This window comes from Garra rufa, chromosome 2 (assembly GCF_049309525.1).
Source record: "Garra rufa chromosome 2, GarRuf1.0, whole genome shotgun sequence".
Taxonomy (NCBI): Eukaryota; Metazoa; Chordata; class Actinopteri; order Cypriniformes; family Cyprinidae; genus Garra; species Garra rufa.
The window spans coordinates 32,387,657-32,407,384 of record NC_133362.1 but is presented as its reverse complement, the minus strand read 5'-3'; the positions used below and the strand labels follow the sequence as shown (position 1 = coordinate 32,407,384).

Here is a 19,728-nt window from a genome sequence, read left to right as displayed (position 1 = left end):
TGGGTATCAATATATCTCTTTATTTGGCAATCAGCTTGAAATGATCTAGATTTCAGTGTATAGCATACCCCTATTAAACCCACACAATCCTTCCAATAAACATGTCTCTTATTTACCATAGTTTTTACATATTGCAGTTTACAAATTTAGCTTATCTGTTTGACAAAATCAATTCGACAATGGATCTTTTTTATATGTGCTATATAAAAATCTACACAGTATACATTCATGATTAGAAAATAAACCAAGAAAAAAATTCCAAAACAATATTTAAACAGCACAGAACAGAACTCGTCAACATATCCCACCCAGGTGTGAGCGATATCACAAATTAAAGCTGAATACTTCAATATTACAGTAAATACTGAGAGATGTCCAATGACTAACAGGATTACTGAAGGGAGGTTGTTTTTACACCAGCGATGTGGACTCAAGGAGAATAACTATGATACTGTTACAGGGAAGATAGAGAGAGAAACGGGAATGCTGATTATGTTCAAGAGAAAACCAACTTTTTCAACAGTACATCTAATCTCTCTCTCTCTTACTTTGAAGCTCAAACCTCTCTCCACGACAAAAATCAGTCGAATCTGGCTCTCAGCTTTCTCTAATCTCATATTGCCTATGATTAAGTGCACAGGTGCTCGCTTTCTCAATTTGTGCGCCTTCGTTTACAACGTCGCTCTCTCTAGGAACGTAACATGGTTTCGATGGGTCAGAATCATCAGAGATATCGGCGTCTTCCGATTTCTTTTATTCGGAAAGATCACGAACGACTACAAACGACTGTAAAGTAGGGATATAATGGTACTATAACTTCATTTGACCATTATTTCTAGTTGCTTTAATAATAACACAACAAATTACATAATAGTAATACAAATCAAAAGTTTCGATGACTTATAAAAGGCATGCCTTCTCTTTTTAAATATATATTTGTGAGATGGACAGACATGATAGTGTGCGTTTAAGTGCCTTTCTTTTGGGCATTGTTTATAATCATGCCTTTGTGTGTGTGTGTGTGTGTGTGTGTGTGTGTGTGTGTGTGTGTGTGTGTTTGTGTGTGACTGGGGAAGGTATACAGATGTGGTGTCTTGTGATGTGCAAAGCTTGAAAGTCAGAGTCCATTCAGCAGTGAGTAAGGTCCGCAGAAATGCTGCTTGTTTTTTTTTCCATTTCCCTGAAACCCCAGCGCTTAGGATACATTCTCTACACATCAGTGGGTATCCAAACTACCTCGAAAGAAAACTCTCTTTAGAAAACTCTAAAATATTGATAGCCTCTAATAAATCCGCTGTATTGCTATGAGACACAGTTTCCTAAGGTGAGTCTTATTCTTTTGGTCCACGCTCACTTCGTTATTACTTATTTGCACTGATATGTACCAAAATGCACTGGAAAATATGCCATCGACAGCTTTTTTTTACTTGACGCATGAGAGGTTTTGCGCTAGGTGTTTGTGTGTGTGTGTTGCGCGTCGACGCTCAGCATTAAGAGGTATTGCTACAGATTCAGTTCAGTCTCATGTTCAACAGCTGTGTTTGTGTTGAGAACACTATGGTCGGATGGAGTAAACACTTGTGTAATTTAGTCATGGCACAGTTGTCGCGAATACGTGAATCAAGTGTTTGCGATGCATGGATACATCAGAATAGACTAGAGAGAGAGGGGGGGCTTTGGTGTACTATTCAGATCATGAGAGAAGCAGTGACTGACCAAGGTCAATAGTCAAACAGTCAGACGGTGGTCTGTCATTCTACTCTGTTTTGAACAGGCATCTCGTCTTCCCCCTCTCTTGTTCTGTCTTCAAATATCCTTCTTTTTTCTAATCTCTCTCTCTCTTACCTCATTCAGTGCTTCACCAGAATGCCTGCTGTTAAACACTAGAATCAGTTTGTTTTTCCTCCCAGAGTTTTGCATTTCAGAAATACAATTCCCAGAGTCCTTTGCTCAGAGGCTCAGTGTGCATGCGTTTACATGCGCTGTGCATCCATAATGTCCAGGTACTTAGCCTCAATGATCCTGGGCAGTAGACAGTTCCTGAGACACAATGGAGACACAATGACAGGTATGTTATTTACATACAAACAGATAATTCAGAAATATACATAACCAGTCAAAAGATTTTTAATGTTTAATGCCTGTATTGATTTGATCCGAAATACAGCAAAAGCATACCCTGGAAATCCAGAGGTCTCGCGAGAGCACAATTTGAATTGTCTCTGCAAGACACTCTGGAATTGAGCAATGATCCACATTACTGCATTACGTAAGCAGTTCTGGGAACCAATCAAATCGGTGTATCTGATGTAGGCGGGCCAGAGGCGAGCTAAGCTGATGACGACAGCGCTGCGACGTCCGGAATCATTTAGTAAACATTGAAAGATGACTACAGATGAACACCAGTTGTTTGAAACGGCTTTGGCCGCTACAATGAACGAGTTAGACTTGGCTTTGCATATAAAAGAGGAACAGAAAACTGCGCTCGAATCGTCCCTTTGCAAGAAGGACTTTTTTGCTGTTTTGCCGACTGGATACAGCAAGAGTTTAATCTATCAGTTAGCTCCGCTGGTAGCTAAGCATGTGGGGCTTAGTGAAAACTTACTGATTGGTCGTGTCGTTATCCAATTGCGTGCAGTGATAGTTTCAAATGCATGTTTGGTGCCGCCCCTCGAGTTAGACCCTTTTCATTGCTCGATGCCAGACCCTTAATCTTAATAGATTAGGGTCTGGATTTTTCCAGGCTAGCAAAAGCAGTAATATTGTGAAATGTATTATATTATACTTATTTTTACTATTTAAAATAACTGTTTTCTATTTAAATGTATTTTAAAATGTAGTTTATTCCTGTGATCAGATCAAAATTTTCAGCATCGTTACTTCAGTCTTCAGTGTCACATGATCCTTCAGAAATCATTCTAATATGCTTATTTGTGGTTCAAGAAACATTTTTTACTATTATTATTATTATTATCAATATTTAAACCAGTTGAGTACATTTTTTCAGGATTTGTTGATGATAGAAAGATCCAATGATCTGCATTTATCTGTTAAGCTTTTGTAACATTATACACTATACCACTCAAAAGTTTGGAGTCAGTATTTTTATTTATGTATTTATTTATTTTTAAATTGTAGAAATTAATACATTTAGCAAGGATGCTTTAAATTGATCAAAAGTGATTTATAATGTTACAAAAGATTTATATTTTAGATAAATGCTGTTCTTCTGAGCTTTCTATTTATCGAAGAAAACTGAAAAAAGTTTTTAAAAAAAATTAATAATAATAATAAATAATAATAAAAAGTAAGAAAAATTCTACTGTTTTTAACATAATAATTATGCAGCAAATTTAGAATATTAGAATGATTTCTGAAGGATCATATGACTGGAGTAATGACGATAAAATTCAGCTTTGAAATCACAGAAATAAATTACATTTTTTAATATATACTAATAAAAAACAAAATATTTCACATTTTTACTGTTTTTGCTGTATTTTAGATCAAATAAATGCAGCAGTAAATGAGCAGAAGAGACTTCTTTAAAAACATAAAAAATCTTACTGTTCAGAAACATTTGACTGGTAGTGTATATTTGATTTAAAAAATATTATTTTTTATTAAATACATTTTTTATTATTATAATTATATTTAATAATTAGAAATAATTAAGAAATAACATTATTTATATACTTATTGAAAAGAAAACCTTAATAATATATTAAAATTGATGAATAATTTAAAAAATAAATACATATTATATATATATATATATATATATATATATATATATATATATATATATATATATATATACAGTATATATATATACATTAAAATCATTCATGTTTTATGTTTTAACAAAAGAAACTAAAAAATTGTTTTCAATAATATTTGAATTTTTTTTTTGCTACCAAATTATGTGGTGCAACAAACAAAATTAAACTCATGTGGAGCAACCAACAAAAAAAATATAATAATGACACAAAACATGACTGTGTGTCAAGGTCAGTAAGTCTCCTAAAATATTAGATGATTTATTTATTTATTTTTGACAAGACAAGTTTAGATTGTAAAATATGTTCTGTGAATGCCCAAAAATATATATAATTCACAATATTTGTATTTTAAAATACGGTAACATTCACAATGAGGTTCATTAATTAACTACATGAGTTAACATGAACTAAGAATAAACAATGCTTCTACAGCATTTATTAATCTTAGTTAATGTTCATTTCTTCATTTACTAATGCATTATTAATATCAAATGTTGTGTTTGTTAACTTTAGTTGATGCACTGTTAACAAAGACTAATAAATCCTATAACAAATGTATTCATTGTTTGTTTATGTTCCATTAACTAACATTAACTAATGAAGCCTTATTATAAAGTGTCACCAGAAAAATATATTGTTACTTTTTACTTGAAGTCACACCACATGACATTTTGAAAATATATGAAAGCTGCATGACTACAAAGAGTACATTTCGGAAAACTTCAAAAGATTTTTTTCTTTCCTCTATCAAGAACAAGCCACACAGTGTAAAGTACTATTCATCATTCTGTAGTATGACCTTTAGGAAACACTATTTATTACACATACGCATGCACACCAAATCACAGACTACACAAACAGACAGCATTTCAGTACTCACCTGATGGGTATGAGGATAAACATTAGCAGAGGAAAGATCATCTTCATATACGGGAGAGGGTACATCCCAAACGCACACAGAAAAAGCAGCTGCACCATCTGAAGGAAAGTGAAGTAATGGATCTTCCTCTGCGGCACCTTGCGGATGTAGTGAGTGGGAGGGTAGGACGTCTGAGAAGAAAAGAAAGATAAAGATTAGAAAAAGATGGGCTACAGCTGTCATAATGCAGATAAATCACACTACAACCCTGAGCCTCTTGACTGATGGGTTACAGTATGGATATTTCACACACACACCTGGCCATATACACAAGTCTCCGCAATATGAATATTAATCAGATCTATTGCCACGTGATTATGATGGGCAGATTTTTCTACTCTTCTAAGTACTCTTTTGTGGCTGCTACAGCCTCATTACTGTGGCTATAGCATTTCTGTGGTAAAGATATCGCCAAATATTAAAGATTAATGTGGACATTTGATTTAAATGTTGTTTAGTCAATATTAAACAAGGATTAGATCGTGTTATGAAGTGTAAAAACAATCATCTGGGCGTTGGCGCCCTCTACAGGCCTTTGTTGTAATACATAATGTACGTCAGCTCTGTTGTTTATAATTTCAACTGTTTTGTGCAATAAAACCTTATGATTTCTTGCTTTTGTTTCTTTATTTATTTATTTATATAACTCATTGCTATTATTTATGTATTTTAAGTCATTTTAAAGACTATTGTTCACTTACATCTGGGGAAATTAGTCGTTTAGAATAATCGATTAATCTGTAAATTCCATTAATCGATATACAAAATAGTTGTTAGTGGCAGCCCTATATTCAATTAATAATTCAATATAGTGTATGTAAGTGTTATGCTTAAAAAATACAATACTGTTCAAAGGTTTGGTGTCAGTAACATTTTTTTAAAAGAAATGATTCCTTTAATTCAGCAAGGCATGTATAAAGATATTTATAATGCTACAGCTGAACTTTATACATCAAATAATCCTGGAAAAAATGTATGCATATTTCCACAAAAGTATCAATCAGCACAACTGTTTTCAACCTTAATAATTCTAAGAAATTTCTTGAGCATCAAACCAGTATATTAAAATGATTTCTGACGGATCGTGTGACACTGAAGACTGAAGCAAGGATGCTGAAAATTCAACCCTGACATCACAGGGATAAATTACGTTAAAGATATTAAACTACAAAACTGTTCTGTTAAATTGGAATAGTATTTCACAATATTACTGTTTTTACTGTATTTTTTTATTTAATAATTGGAGCATTGGTGAGCACAAAAGCAACCATTTACTAGCAATGTGCCAAGATGGTCAATTAATTGTCTAAAAACCAACTAATCGGTTAGTTAACATATATATAATTATATTATATTACATTATAGTGTTATGCTTAAATGTATATTAATTTAATAGTTATTATATTAACTTAACAGTTAAGAAAACTAGATTTAATAGGTTAGAAATAAACAATTAAAAAAACAAGATGGTCGACTAATTGTCCAACAACCAACTAATCAGTTAGTGAAGTTAACAAGTCAATTTATTATATTATATTATATGTTATGCTTAAAAGTATATTAACTTAATAGTTAAGAAAAATCTATTTAATAGGTTCAAAATTAATAAAAGAGCAAGATGATCGACTAATTGTCAACCAACTAATCAGTCAGTGAAGTTAACAAGTCAATTTATTATATTATATTATAGTGTTATGCTTAAATGTAACTTAATAGTTAAGAAAAATAGATTTAATAGGTTAGAATTTTTTTTTTAAATTGCAAGATGGATGACTAATTGTCCAACATCGAACTAATCGGTTAGTGAAGTTAACAAGTGAACTTATTATATTATATTAATTATAATATAGTGTTATGCATAACCATATATTAACTTAATAGTTAGGAAAAATAGATTTAATTCAATTTAATTCAAGTGAATTTGTTATATTAAATTATATTATATTATAGTGTTATGTTTAAACGTATATTAACTTAACAGTTAAGAAAAATAGATTTAATAGGTAAGAAAAAAAAATACCAAGATGGTCAACTAATTGTCCAACAACCAACTAACTGGTTAGTGAAGTTAACAAGTCAATTTATTGTATTATATTATATTATATTATATTATATTATATTATAGTGTTATGTTCAAACGTATGTTAAGTTAACAGTTAAATAAAATTGATTTAAAAGGTTAGAAATAAAAAAAATTGCAAGATGGTCAACTAATTGTCCAACAACCAACTAACTGATTAGTGAAGTTAACAAGTGAGTTTATTAAATTATATTATATTATAGTGTTATGATTAAGGTATATTAACTTACTAGTTAAGGAAAATATATTTAATAGGTTAGAAATAAAAAAAAATAGCAAGATGAATGGTCGACTTATTGTCCAACAACCAACTAATCGATTGAAGTTAACAAGTCAATTTATTGTATTATATTATATTAAATTATAGTGTTATGTTTAAACGTATATATTAACTTAACAGTTAAGAAAAATAGATTTAATAGGTTAGAAATAAAAAATAGCAAGATGGTTGACTAATTGTCCAACAACCAACTAATCGATTAGTGAAGTTAACAAGTAAATTATATTATATTATATTATATTATGCTTTACCGTATATTAACTTTATAGTTAAGAAAAATAGATTTAATAGGTTAGAAATGGGCTCAAAGCAAAACTCATTCTGCTGAATCATTCTGCTGTCTTTTTTGCCAATTTGTATTGGATCTTTTGTTTATTTTTTACAATTTTTATATCTTTGTGTGATAAACAGCCCACTAACTAGTCGATTATGAAACATTTTGCCAATCCGCAGCGTTTACCCAGAAGTATGCATCTCAAACCACCCCCGATCCATTTCAAATGCGTCTTGGAGGGCATTTACGCTCAAAAATGCACAAAGCGTCCTGGATCACTGGATACCAAGACATTTCCATTTCTGACAGGCAGAGGGCGCTCCGTTGCTTTATTTGCTCAGCGGGTGCACCGCTCTCTCTTCTGTGTTCTTATTTGTACAACACCTATGACTTTTATTTGCCTTTGTTTTCATCAAAGACACCCGCGCGCGCGCGCACACTCACTTGTTCTTTGAGTAGCAGAGCCATGCGGTCGCACATTTGATTGCCGTCAATGGATGTGAGAGCGATGTAGAGGAAGAGCCCGTAGAGCACAGGCTTAGGAATCCACTGCAGGGGCACCGGCAGCAGAAACAGGCTCACACCTATCAGGATGTTAGCCACGAGCGAGGTCACCCGCGTCTCCTTTACACTCACTATACTACACACACGCACACGTACACACACAGAGGAGTCATTTAAAACCAAGCACAGCTACCATAATGACGTTTGCGCTTCACAGATTGATTGAGAGTGTAATTGTTTGTGGTGTGTGCTCACGTCTCATAAAGGTGTCCTCCCTCCACCCGTTCCTCCACGATGGCTAGCTGTCTGACGTGCAGAGTGGAGTGCGGGAACGCAGCATGCATCCATGGCAAGCCCAGCACAGACATCAAAATATTAATCAAGCCAGACAGTGTCAGGTCCCAGTGATACGCCGTGCCCTTCAGTAACCTGTAGCACACACACACACACACAGTCACGACTCAACTGTGTTCAACAGTTCTGCCCTACTGAGACCAATACACAATCTGACCCAGTGTCCTATTCAGGTGTGAAGCGACCAGTTTCCAGCGATGCATCATTGTTATGTCCATGCTGAAACCTAATCACAATACATCTGTGACCCTGGACCACAAAACCAGTCATAAGTAGCACAGCCAACAATACATTGTATGGGTCAAAATTATTATTTTTCATTTATGCCAAAAATCATTAGGATATTAAGTAAAGATCATGTTCCATGAAGATACTTTGTAAATTTCCTACCGTAAATATATCAAAACAGAATTTTTGATTAGTTATATGCTCTGCGAAGATCTTCATTTGGACCACTTTAAAGGTGATTTTCTCTATATTTTGATTTTTTGCACCCTTCAGATTCCAGATTTTCAAATAATTGTATTGTCAAACTATACATCAATGGAAAGCTTATTTATTCAGTTTTCAGATGATGTATATATCTATAAATGGTTTTGTGGTCCAGAGTCACATTTGATGTTTCATATGCAACGAGGTAGAGCAGGGCCAATGAGATTTCACTGTGAATTAGGCTTCCTGTTGTCATCCAATAACCTAAACTACTATTCAAAGGTTCGGGGTCAATACGTTTTTCCTTTTAGATAAATACTGCTATTTATGGAAATCTGTTTCTGCCACTGAATAAAAAATTAAAAAGGTAATTGCGACTTTTTTCTTACAGTTCTGAGAAAAAAAGTCATATAAATGCACAATTGCGAGTTATAAAGTCAGAATTGCAGAATATAAACTCACAATTGAGAGAAAAAAAGTCAGAATTGTGAGATATAAACTCGCAATTCTGACTTTTTTTCTCAGAATTGCATCATATAAATTCGTAATTGCAAGTTATAAAGTCCAGTTCTAAGGAGTTAAAAAGACTGATATGTTCACAGAATTGCGAGTTTATATCTCGTAATTCTGACTTTATAACTCGCAATTGCAAGTTTATATCACGCAATTAGGGCTGGGCAATATATCGCCGGTTCTGTGATTAGCAGTAAATCTCCATCACGTGCGTTCAGATGGCGCGGTATTTAAAACACGGAGCCGTAGATCACTGAAAAGCTACGCAATATCGCGTTCAAAATCGAATGCGATTCATCCGCGATTTTGAACGCGATATTGCATATCTTTTCAGTGATCTACGGCTCAGTGTTTTAAATATCGCGCCATCTGAACGCACGTGATGGAGATTTACTGCTAATCACAGAACCGGCTTTACTGATGAGATACGCATGACAATCGCATGCGATATATTGCCCAGCTCTACACGCAATTGCAATTTTTAATTACTCAGAACTGCATCATACAGAATTTTTTTTTTCTTAGGATTGTGAGATATAAACTCGCAATTGCAAGTTATAAAGTCCAGTTCTGAGGAGAAAAAAAGACTGATATGTTCACAGAATTGCGAGTTTATATCTCGGAATTCTGACTTTATAACTCGCAATTGCAAGTTTAAATGATGCAATTCTGACTTTTTTTTTTTTTAGAACTGAGATATAAATACACAATGGCGAGTTAAAAACTTAGAATGGTGAGATATAAACTCGCAATTCTGACTTTTTTCTCAGAATTGCATCATATAAACTAGCAATTTAGATATTTTTTTCAAATTGTGAGATAAACTAGCAATTTCGGTTGTTAAGATATAAACTTGCAACTGCAAGTTATAAAGTCCAGTTTTGAGAAGAAAAAAAGACTGATATGTTCACAGAATTTTGCGTGCAATTCTGACTTTATAACTCGCAATTGTGAGTTTATATCTTACAATTCTGAGGAAAAAAAGTCAGAATTGCTAGTTTGTATCATGCAATTCTGAGAAAAAAGTTAGAACTGTGAGAAAAGTTGCAATAAGTTACAATATTTGGTAAAAACAGTACAGTAGTATGTGCATCTTGAACCCCAAAGTGATTCCTCTAGCTGAGACAATTTATGTGTCCCCTGTTGCATGAATTATTAAAATGAAAAAATAAATTGCTTACAATTTCAATCACGAAAATATGTTTATTAATATTATTTTAAATGATATATCACATTATACGATCAAAGTTAGAGAGTTAATTTAAACATTCCCCCTCCGTTGTAAGTTTTAGCCTTCATTAAGGTAATGATAATTTGCATAAAGATGAAGTAGGTTGTGTTGCTCTTTGAAAATAAATGAGCATAGGACGCCATAAATCGCCGTCAGTGCTAACACTCCTCAACATGAAATAGGCCGCTTGTCATTTTTTAAAATTGTGCCTGGTTCGGTTAATGTTTAGGTTAAGTTAATTTTAATAATACAGTACCAGTCAAAAGTTTTTGAACAGTAAGATTTATAATGTTTTAAGGAAGTCTCTTCTGCCCACCAAGCCTGCATTTTTTTTTGATCCAAAGTACAGCAAAAAAGTAAAATTCTGAAATATTTTCACTGATTAAAATAACTGTTTTCTATTTGAATGTATTTTAAAATGTAATTTATTCCTGTGATTTCAAAGCTAAATTTTTAGCATCATTACTTCAGTCTTCAGTGTCAACTGTTTCTTATCAAATATGCTGATTTGCTGTTCAAGAAACATATTATTATAATTATTATTATTATCAATTATTTAAAACAGTTGAGTAATTTTTTTCTTTGATGGATTCTTTGATGAAGAGAAAGATCCAAAGATCAAAAGATTTCTATTTCAGATAAATGCTGTTCTTCTGAACTTTTAGTTAGTCAAAGAAACCTGAAAAAATTCTACTCAGCTGTTTTCAACATAATAATAATAATAATAAATGTTTTTTTGAGCAGCAAATCAGAATATTAGAATGATTTCTGAAGGATCATGTGACTGGAGTAATGATGCAAAAAATTGAGCGCTGAAATCACAGAAATGAATTACATTTTAAAACATATTCAAATAGCAAACATTTATTTGAAATAATAAAAATATTTTAAATTTGTACTGTTTTTGATATACTTTGTATCATATGATTGCAGGCACGGTGAGCAGAAGAGACTTTTTTTTAAAAAATCTTACTGTTCAAAAACGTTTCACTGGTAGTGTCTATTTTTGGTGATGAAGTCACTTGTATGAGGGGCGACATGTTTTCAAAACAACCCTAGCTGAAACTAATTTTAAAAGACATGAACCTGTTTTCGGGTGCATTTGTGAGAGAAACTACGATGTTCTGGTCGATGAAGATGAGGAGAAACAGGAGGAAGCCCAGACCCATTGCACTCAGGACGCTCGCTCCGGTCAGCTTATCCAGCGGGGCTATTTGAAACACCGGACCTTCATGGAAGTTAAACACCGGCACTGAAAGACAACAAATAACAGAGTGAACCTCAGCACACAGACCCTCCAACATAAACCAGACCCTCCAGCATAGTGTGATTAAATCTACAGCAATCGTTAATAAAAAGAGTCATCAGTGATTTCTGTACTTGCAACCTCCATTATGTCACTTTACAACACTAAAAGGGATTTCTATTGGGGGAAAAAGAAAAGAAAGTTTAAAAAATGGCCACAGAATAAATCACAGCAAAAAAGGCTACAACCCAAGTTGTCCAAAACATGATAGCACTTACAGTATTAAAGGGATATTTCAACCAAAAATGACCCTCATGTCATTCCAAACCCACAAGACACAAATGAAGATATTTCTGACAATATCTTCTGACCCTGCATCTGACCACTGACACGCTCAAGGCCCAGAAAGGTAGAAAGGCATTGATAAAATAGTCTATGTGACATCAGTGGTTCAACCGTAATTTTATGCTACAAGCTACAAGAATAGTTTTTGTACGCAAGGTGCAGTGCAGTGCTTTCTATGCAGGGTCAGAAAGCTCTCGGATTTCATCAATAATATCTTAATTTGTGTTTTGAAGATGAACAAAGGTCTTAAGGGTTTGGAACGACATGAGGGTGAGTAATTCATGATAGAATTTTCATTTTTGAGTGAACTATCCTTTTAAACTCTTCAAAGGAAATCATAACCATAGAGTTTCGTGTAATCTGTTTAATGCACTTGAGTTTTTTTTTTTCTCTCTCTTAACACAAAACTATTTTACTGAAATATTCTTATCTATAAACAGTATTTATTCAAAGTCAAAGAGAATTTCCATTTCACTAAAGAATTTGTCTTAATAGTAAGTGAGTCAGGGAGCACAATTTGTTTTAGAACAGTCTAAATTTGACCACATTTAATTAAAATCCTACATTTATCACAAGTAATTGTTTTTTTTTTATAGGAAAAGTAACAGCAGAACAATTATAAAGAGTCTCTTACATCTACAAGAAAAAGAAACGAGTTACACATGAAAGAGAGTTCATTCAAAATGAAAATTCAGTCATTAATTACTCACCCTCATGTCGTTCCAAACCTGTAAGACCTTTGTTCATCTTCACAACACAAATTAAGACATTTTTGATGAAACCCAAGAGCTTTCTGACCCTGCATAGACAGTAACGCAACTGACACATTCAAGACCCAGAAAGGTAGTAAGGACATTGTTAAAATATCATAATAAGGACATCATAGTAAGGGCATTGTTGCTGTCAGCAGGGTCAGAAAGCTCTCAGATTTAATCAAAAATATCAAAATTTGTGTTTGATAGATGAAGGTTCTTACAGGTTTAGAATAACAAGAGGGTGAGTAATTAATGAGATCATTTTCATTTTTGGGTGAACTATCTCTTTAAGATGTTCATAAGATATATGAGTGTACCTGCATGTCAGTTGCCTTTATTACCTATTAACTTATTATTTAATCAAAATTGCTACCTAAAGTTTATTTTTTTCCCACATAAAGTGTAAAGTGTCTCTGAATGTACACATTCCTTAGAGGAAAGCATTGGGCAGGTTATGAAATAAAATACACAATAAATTTGGGGAAATATATATATAGCACACAACACTACTGCAAAGTTTTGAACTGTTTGGCCATTTCCTGCGAAAACAGACCTTTTTTGAGAGGTTGTGATTTGATCTAATTTTGAATATGAGCTTCCTGACTGCAGTACTGGAGCGCTGAGTGAACGTTTAAAGAGCCTGAGGTAAGAAGTAAAATCTCTCTCTGATAACCAAGTTAAACTCCCACACCGAACTGATGACAGAGGAGTTGGAGGAATAATGTAGTGATAGTCGGAGTGAGTGGCTTTGCTGTTATGTGCTGAGGGAGAGTACAAACAATATGTGTGTGTGTCTAAGTGCTGGTAGGGGCGTACATTTTGGCAAGCCTTCCTGGACACAAACCGAGCCAAAATTGAACTGATTCTCAGTACAAAATCTTCTCTGCTATTTGCATGTCATTTTAAAATTGCTGCTTAAATGCTGCATTTTGACATATTGAAGATAATCCCCAAATATGATTAAAAAAATTACATAAAGCAGTTTTATCATTCTGAGTGTTTCGATTTTTCTCTTCTTAAATTATACCACAAATGAGCTCACTTTCTTCACCTTGATTTAAATACCATTATCGTGATCAAAACAAAAAACATTAATACTGAATGACTAATAGTTGAGATTTTCTTGTTTGTGTGACATATATTGTACTTGTCAAATGATATGGATGCACATGTATACATTAGTGTCAGTGTGTGTGCAGCATGAACACATATAGTGACTCACAGGCAATGTCGTTGAAGACGTATGATCCCACATAAGAGAAGACAAGCACTGAGATAGGCAGAGCACAGTCGGACAGAATCTCTCTCATCTTCACATGCAGAAACGGACTGCCAGGAAAAATGAAAGATGGGGGTGTCAAAACAGTCTTCTATCACTCTTTAAACTCCTCATCAATGTGTGTGTGTGTGTGTGTGTGTGTGTGTGTGTGTGTGTGTGTGTGTACCTGGTATTCATCACGTTGTGGGGACCAAATGTCCCCACAAGGATAGGAATACCAGTAGATTTTGACCTTGTGGGGACATTTCTCAGGTCCCCATGAGGAAACAGGCTTATACATCATGCACAATGAGTTTTTTTGATGAAGTAAACGTGTGCACAATCTCCTGTGAGGGCTAGGTTTAGGTGTAGGGTAGGTGTAGGGCGATAGAAAGTACGGTTTGTACAGTATAAAAACCATTACGCCTATGGAATGTCCCCATAAAACATGTAAACCCAACATGTGTGTGTGTGTGTGTGTGTGTGTGTGTGTGTGTGTGAGTGTGAGACAGGGAGAGCTCCTTACCTCCTCCTGAACTGGTACAGTGTGTATCCCACCCACAGTGTGCCCAGCATGAGGAGCAGAAAGAGAAGAGGCCGTGCCCGTGTGCACAGAATGAAGGATTCTGGGAGCGACACAGGCCCTGTCTCTGTCAGGTTCATTTCCCCTACATGTAAACTTCCACTGATGCGATTCAGCTCCGCCGCACTCCCATTGGCCAAAGTGGGAGCGTGGTAGTACTCGTGAAAGACTGGAAAAGAGATATCAACATAGGGTATCACTGTTTATATACTGTGGAAATAGGTCAAAATGAATGTACAGTATACAGTGTGGCTAAAATCGTGCAAAATTTTAATATACAGTTGAAGTCAAAAGTTTACACACACCTTGCAGAATCTGCAAAATGTTAATTATTTATACTAATAGTTGAATTTATAAAAATGACTCTGTTTAAAAGATTACATACACTTGATTCTTAATACTGTGTTGTTACCTGAATGATCTACAGTTTTTTTTTTGTTTTGTTTAGTGATAATTGTTCATGAGTCCCTTATTTGTCCTGAACAGTTAAACTGCCTGCTGTTCTTCAGAAAAATCCTTCAGGTCCCACAAATTCTTTTGTTTTCCAGCATTTTTGTGTATTCGAACAATGACTGTATGATTTTGAGATCCATCTTTTCACACTAAGGACAATTCTGTTCAAAAGTTTACACCCCCAGGTCTTAAAGCATTTTGTTGCCTTCTGAGGCTTCAGTGACCTAAATATCAATTTTTTTTCATTTAGTACTGCCCTTGTGTTTCCTTCTGGAGCATCAGTGAGTGTTTGAACCTTCTGTAATAGTTGCATATGAGTCCCTCAGTTGTCCTCACTGTGAAAAGATGGCTCTCAAAATCATACTGTCATTGTCGTAAAGGTTTCAAATTCACAAAAATGCACAAAAACCAAAAATGTTTTATAGATTCAACTATTATTTTCTCTTGTGGACTATGTGTAAATGTCTTTTATCTGAAATATCTTATTCAGGTCAGTACTAAATAAAAAATAACATCTATTTGAAGCATTGAAAATGCCATCTTTATAAAAAACCATAACATCAACAAATTTCTATTGATTATGATTACTGATGGAAAAAATCACTTATCTGACAAGCATTTCGTTAACGAAAACTATGACGAAAAATGACTAAAATTACTTTTCCCATGACTAACAGGAGATGACGAGACAGCAATAAGGTAAATAAATAATAACTGTGACTATATCAACATGCAATATCACTGATGAAAAAGGACAAGTGTAGTGAGTGGGGCGGAGCCGAGAGCAGTGGGAACGGAGCGAGGCCGGTGGAGTTAATGATAATGAGTGACATCTGCGCCACTCACCGGTCTCGAGTCCCACTGAGGAGCTCCGGAAGGATAAAAGGAGGAGTGACGACAGCGTAGGACGAGACAGGACCAGGCCTGGACTTTATTTTGTGTTGTGTGTGCGGCAGTCGTCCGTGAGGGGCTGCCACTTTACTTTTGTGTTTGTTTATTTTATTATTAAAGTATTTAAATGTTTGCCGGTTCCTGCCTCCTTCTTCCGACAGTCTACGAACTTTGTTACAACAAGAATAACATTTATTTTTATTTTATTTTTGTTATTATTTTGTTTTGTTAAAATAAAGGAGACAAAATATTACTGCAGACTGCTGTACATGCCTCTACAACGCAGTGTGCGGTTGCCAGATATCAAATCCCCAAATCAGAGCTTCCCTGTTGAAAGGATACATTTTCTTCCCGGTGTTTTGCTCAATTTTGGCAATCTGGCAACCATGCACATGCTCACTCTTAAAGAAGCACCGACAATAATCTGAATACACGACAGACAAGTAAGATGAAGTTTAGCGATCTTAATGTGAGACGTTGGTTGCTGAATAAATACACTTACTCAACCACTGTTGTTTTAATAGAGAAACATCATTGCAATTTTGAAATATTGGAAATACTACTATTAGAAATTTCACTGTTAAAATATTTGTTTTTTAATGATTTTTTTCATAATGTAGACAGAGAGAGTGCATATCTAGGTCTTTAACGTTAATTTATATATTAATTAGCCTAGTACAGTATAAAATCCTTTGATGTTTATTGTATCTTAATGTTTTGAAGTCAACATCATGAATAGCTTCCAAGGCGTAACGTTTTTCCTGTGAATAATTGGTTTTAACAATCGAATCGATTTTTGACCGAATTTCACAGAATCTTGTTTACTGCCCATAACATCAACCAGTTTCTGTTGATTATGATTATTGATGGAAAGCAATCACTTCTCTGACTAGTGTTCATTTAATTAACGAAAACTATAATGAAAAAATGTTTGTTAACAAACTTTTTTCCCATGACTAAAACAAGACGAAGATGCAATAAGGTCAATAAATGATAACTGTGACTTTATCAACATGCAATATCACTGATGATAAAAGACGAGACTAAAACATATTTTAAAAAACTATATAAAAATCCAGGAGATTAAAATTTAACTGCAGACAGTTGTACATGCCTCTACTGTGCAAGTTTTCATGTGTGTGGTTGCCAGATATCAAGAGTTCAAATCCCCAAACCAAAGCTTCTCTGTTAAAAGGGTCCATTTTCTGCCTAATGTTTTGCATAGTTTTAGCAATCTGGCAAACATTAAAACACGCATGAGACGTTCAGCTTAAATGAAAGTGTTCTGTCATAAGATCTTGACTATTTTGTTTGCGATTGTGGTTGCTGAATAAATACACTTACTTAACCACTGTTGTTTTAATAGAGAGACATTATTGCAATTTTGAATTATTGGAATTACTATTAAGAATTTCACTGTTTAAATATTTGTTTTTTACTGATTTTCATAATGTAGACAGAGAGAGTGCATATCTAGGTATTTCATATTAATTGATATATTAAATAGCCTAGTACAGTATAAAATCCTTTGACGTTTATTGTATGTAAACGTTTTGAAGTCAACAGTATGAATGGCTTCCAAGGCGTAACGTTTGTCTGTGAAGAATTGGTTTTAACAATCATGATTATTGACTGAATTTCACAGAATATTGTTTACTGCCAATAACATCAACCAATTTCTGTTGATTATGATTATTTATGGGGGAAAAAAGCACTTCTCTGTGTAGCAGTGTGGGATGGGCTTCCCTTTTCTTTTCTTTTCTTTTTGGGTGGTTATCCCTTTAGGGGAGGGAGCAAAAGGGGATAATTAATGTCGGAGTATTTAAATGCATGGACAGGAAGCATTAGATCATAGCCTCTGTTATACCCATCCCTTTTCCGGTCTTCAGCGTCAAGGTAGTTGAGGTAGGTGATGGGTGATTTATGCGTGCATGCATTTGTGTGGTTTTAGCCGTTATAGTAATGTTTGTTTTTTATTGTCAAGATGTGCTGTAGCTGTTCCGGCTAAGACTTCAGTGAGTCGCGTTGAGCGCTCGTTGGAAGTTTAGGTATGCAAGCTATGGTATTACTACGCGTCTTTGTTTGTATTGTTAGTTTGAAGTGTTTCTTTTGTGCTTTAGTGAAACTATTTATGAAGGCGTCCTTACATCCTATGCTTGTGAAGTGGCGGATTTGAGTATGTATGATTCTATTATTGTTTAACATTAGGTTGTTTGGGTTGTTTGATTTTGTTGTTTTGTTTTGCAGCTGTCCGCAGTGTATTGGACGATCTACTGCGGGTCGTGCTGCTGTTTTTCATAGTTGGTTCTTTATAAACATAGCGTTTGTGTTGTTTTGCGTTTTTGGGTTTGAGTATGATGACCTAAGTTGAATAGTTTGAACTGAATTGGTAGCGTGTCCTTTATACAAAACCTACTAGTTGAGTTTGGTTTATTGCCATTGAGAAAGGACGCTACATCATTCCATCAGTCAATCCCTTGAGTCATCAGCTGTGATTTGTTTTCTTTTCTTTGTGTAATTATTTGGTATTTTGTATTTGTACTGGACCCACTAACTTTTCTTCTTTTTTTTCCTAGTTTGGCTCAAGGCTGGGTGCACCGAGGGGGAGGCTAGTCACCTGGGTGGAGCACACTGTTGTGAGTTTGGAGCACCAGGGTTTGAACACCTCTTCCTATTGTTTGCTGTGCACACATGTTTGGTTGAGAGCACAATTTATTTCAGCTAGTTTGCCACCCCTAAGGTAAGCTTTAGCCTTGTCTTTTTTTCTCTAATAAATTGTTTATATATTGGTTTGTGGGGAAGGTACAAAATTTATTTTGATTATGGATGCGTAGTAAAATATTGTTCTTATTGTGAACCTTTTTTTCTATTTTGTAATAAAAGAACTTGTTAATTTAGAAAGTGTTATATTGGTTTATTTATATATATATTCTTTTCTCCTTTATTCTTTTTTTTTGAATAAAGTTCTGTTTAGCTGTAATCACGTCTCCGTCTTCTCTTTATACCATTGGACCGGTGGTCCTTATATTTCCTTGGGTGTAATTCCCAGGGTGGCGTAGTCATTTAAGGTTATCTAAAAGTATTGCCCTGGTCACATCTGGCTAGTGTTAATTTCATTGACGAAAACTATGAAGGAAAACGTTCGTTGACAAACTTTTTCCCATGACTAAAACAAGACAATGACGAGATGGTAACAAGGTCAATAAGAGACTAAAATGTATTTTAAAACTATATCAAAATCTAGGAGATAAAATACTACAGACTACCTCTACTATGCAAGCTTTCATGTGTGTGGTTGCCAGATATCAAGAGTCCAAATCCCCAAATCAGAGCTTCACTGTTAAAAGGGTACATTTTCTGCCAAATGTTTTGCATAGTTTTTCCTTTTTTAATGTTTATTGCATGTAAACGTTTTAAAGTCAGAAGTAGAAGGTCAGCTTGTCAGTGTTCAGACCATATGCCGCACATCGCAACGGTTTGCATAGGCGTCATCCCAGAAGGAAGCCTCATCTGAAGCTGGCTCACAAGAAAGCCTGCAAACAGTTTGCTGAAGACAACCTGTCCAAGAGCATTATTTACTGGAACCATGTCCTGTGGTCTGATGAGACTATAAGATAAACTTATTTGGCTCAGATGGTGTCCAGCATGTGTGGCGATGCCCTGGTGAGGAGTACCAAGAACATTGTGTCTTGCCCACAGTCAAGTGTGGTGGTGGTAGCATCATGGTCTGGGGCTGCATGAGTGCTGCTGGTGCTGGGAAGCTGCAGTTCATTGAGGGAAACATGGATTCCATTATGTACTGTACATTCTGATGCAGAACATGATGCC

The 19,728-nt window shown here is 34.6% G+C and overlaps 1 protein-coding gene across 4 annotated transcripts in view; it reads right to left on the bottom strand.

Moving 5' to 3' along the window:
- Window positions 1–19,728, bottom strand: part of slc4a11 (solute carrier family 4 member 11) — a 102,333-nt gene continuing 82,605 nt past the window's right edge. For all 4 annotated transcript variants that reach the window (XM_073835117.1, XM_073835119.1, XM_073835118.1 and 1 more), the window contains 7 exons: window positions 14,500–14,725; window positions 13,938–14,044; window positions 11,456–11,621; window positions 8,095–8,268; window positions 7,780–7,975; window positions 4,663–4,832; window positions 1–2,040 (listed from right to left, as the gene is read on the bottom strand). In XM_073835117.1, the coding sequence (XP_073691218.1) occupies window positions 1,974–2,040; window positions 4,663–4,832; window positions 7,780–7,975; window positions 8,095–8,268; window positions 11,456–11,621; window positions 13,938–14,044; window positions 14,500–14,725 (1,106 nt within the window). In that variant the 3' untranslated portion in view covers window positions 1–1,973. The remainder of the gene's footprint in view (window positions 2,041–4,662; window positions 4,833–7,779; window positions 7,976–8,094; window positions 8,269–11,455; window positions 11,622–13,937; window positions 14,045–14,499; window positions 14,726–19,728) is intronic.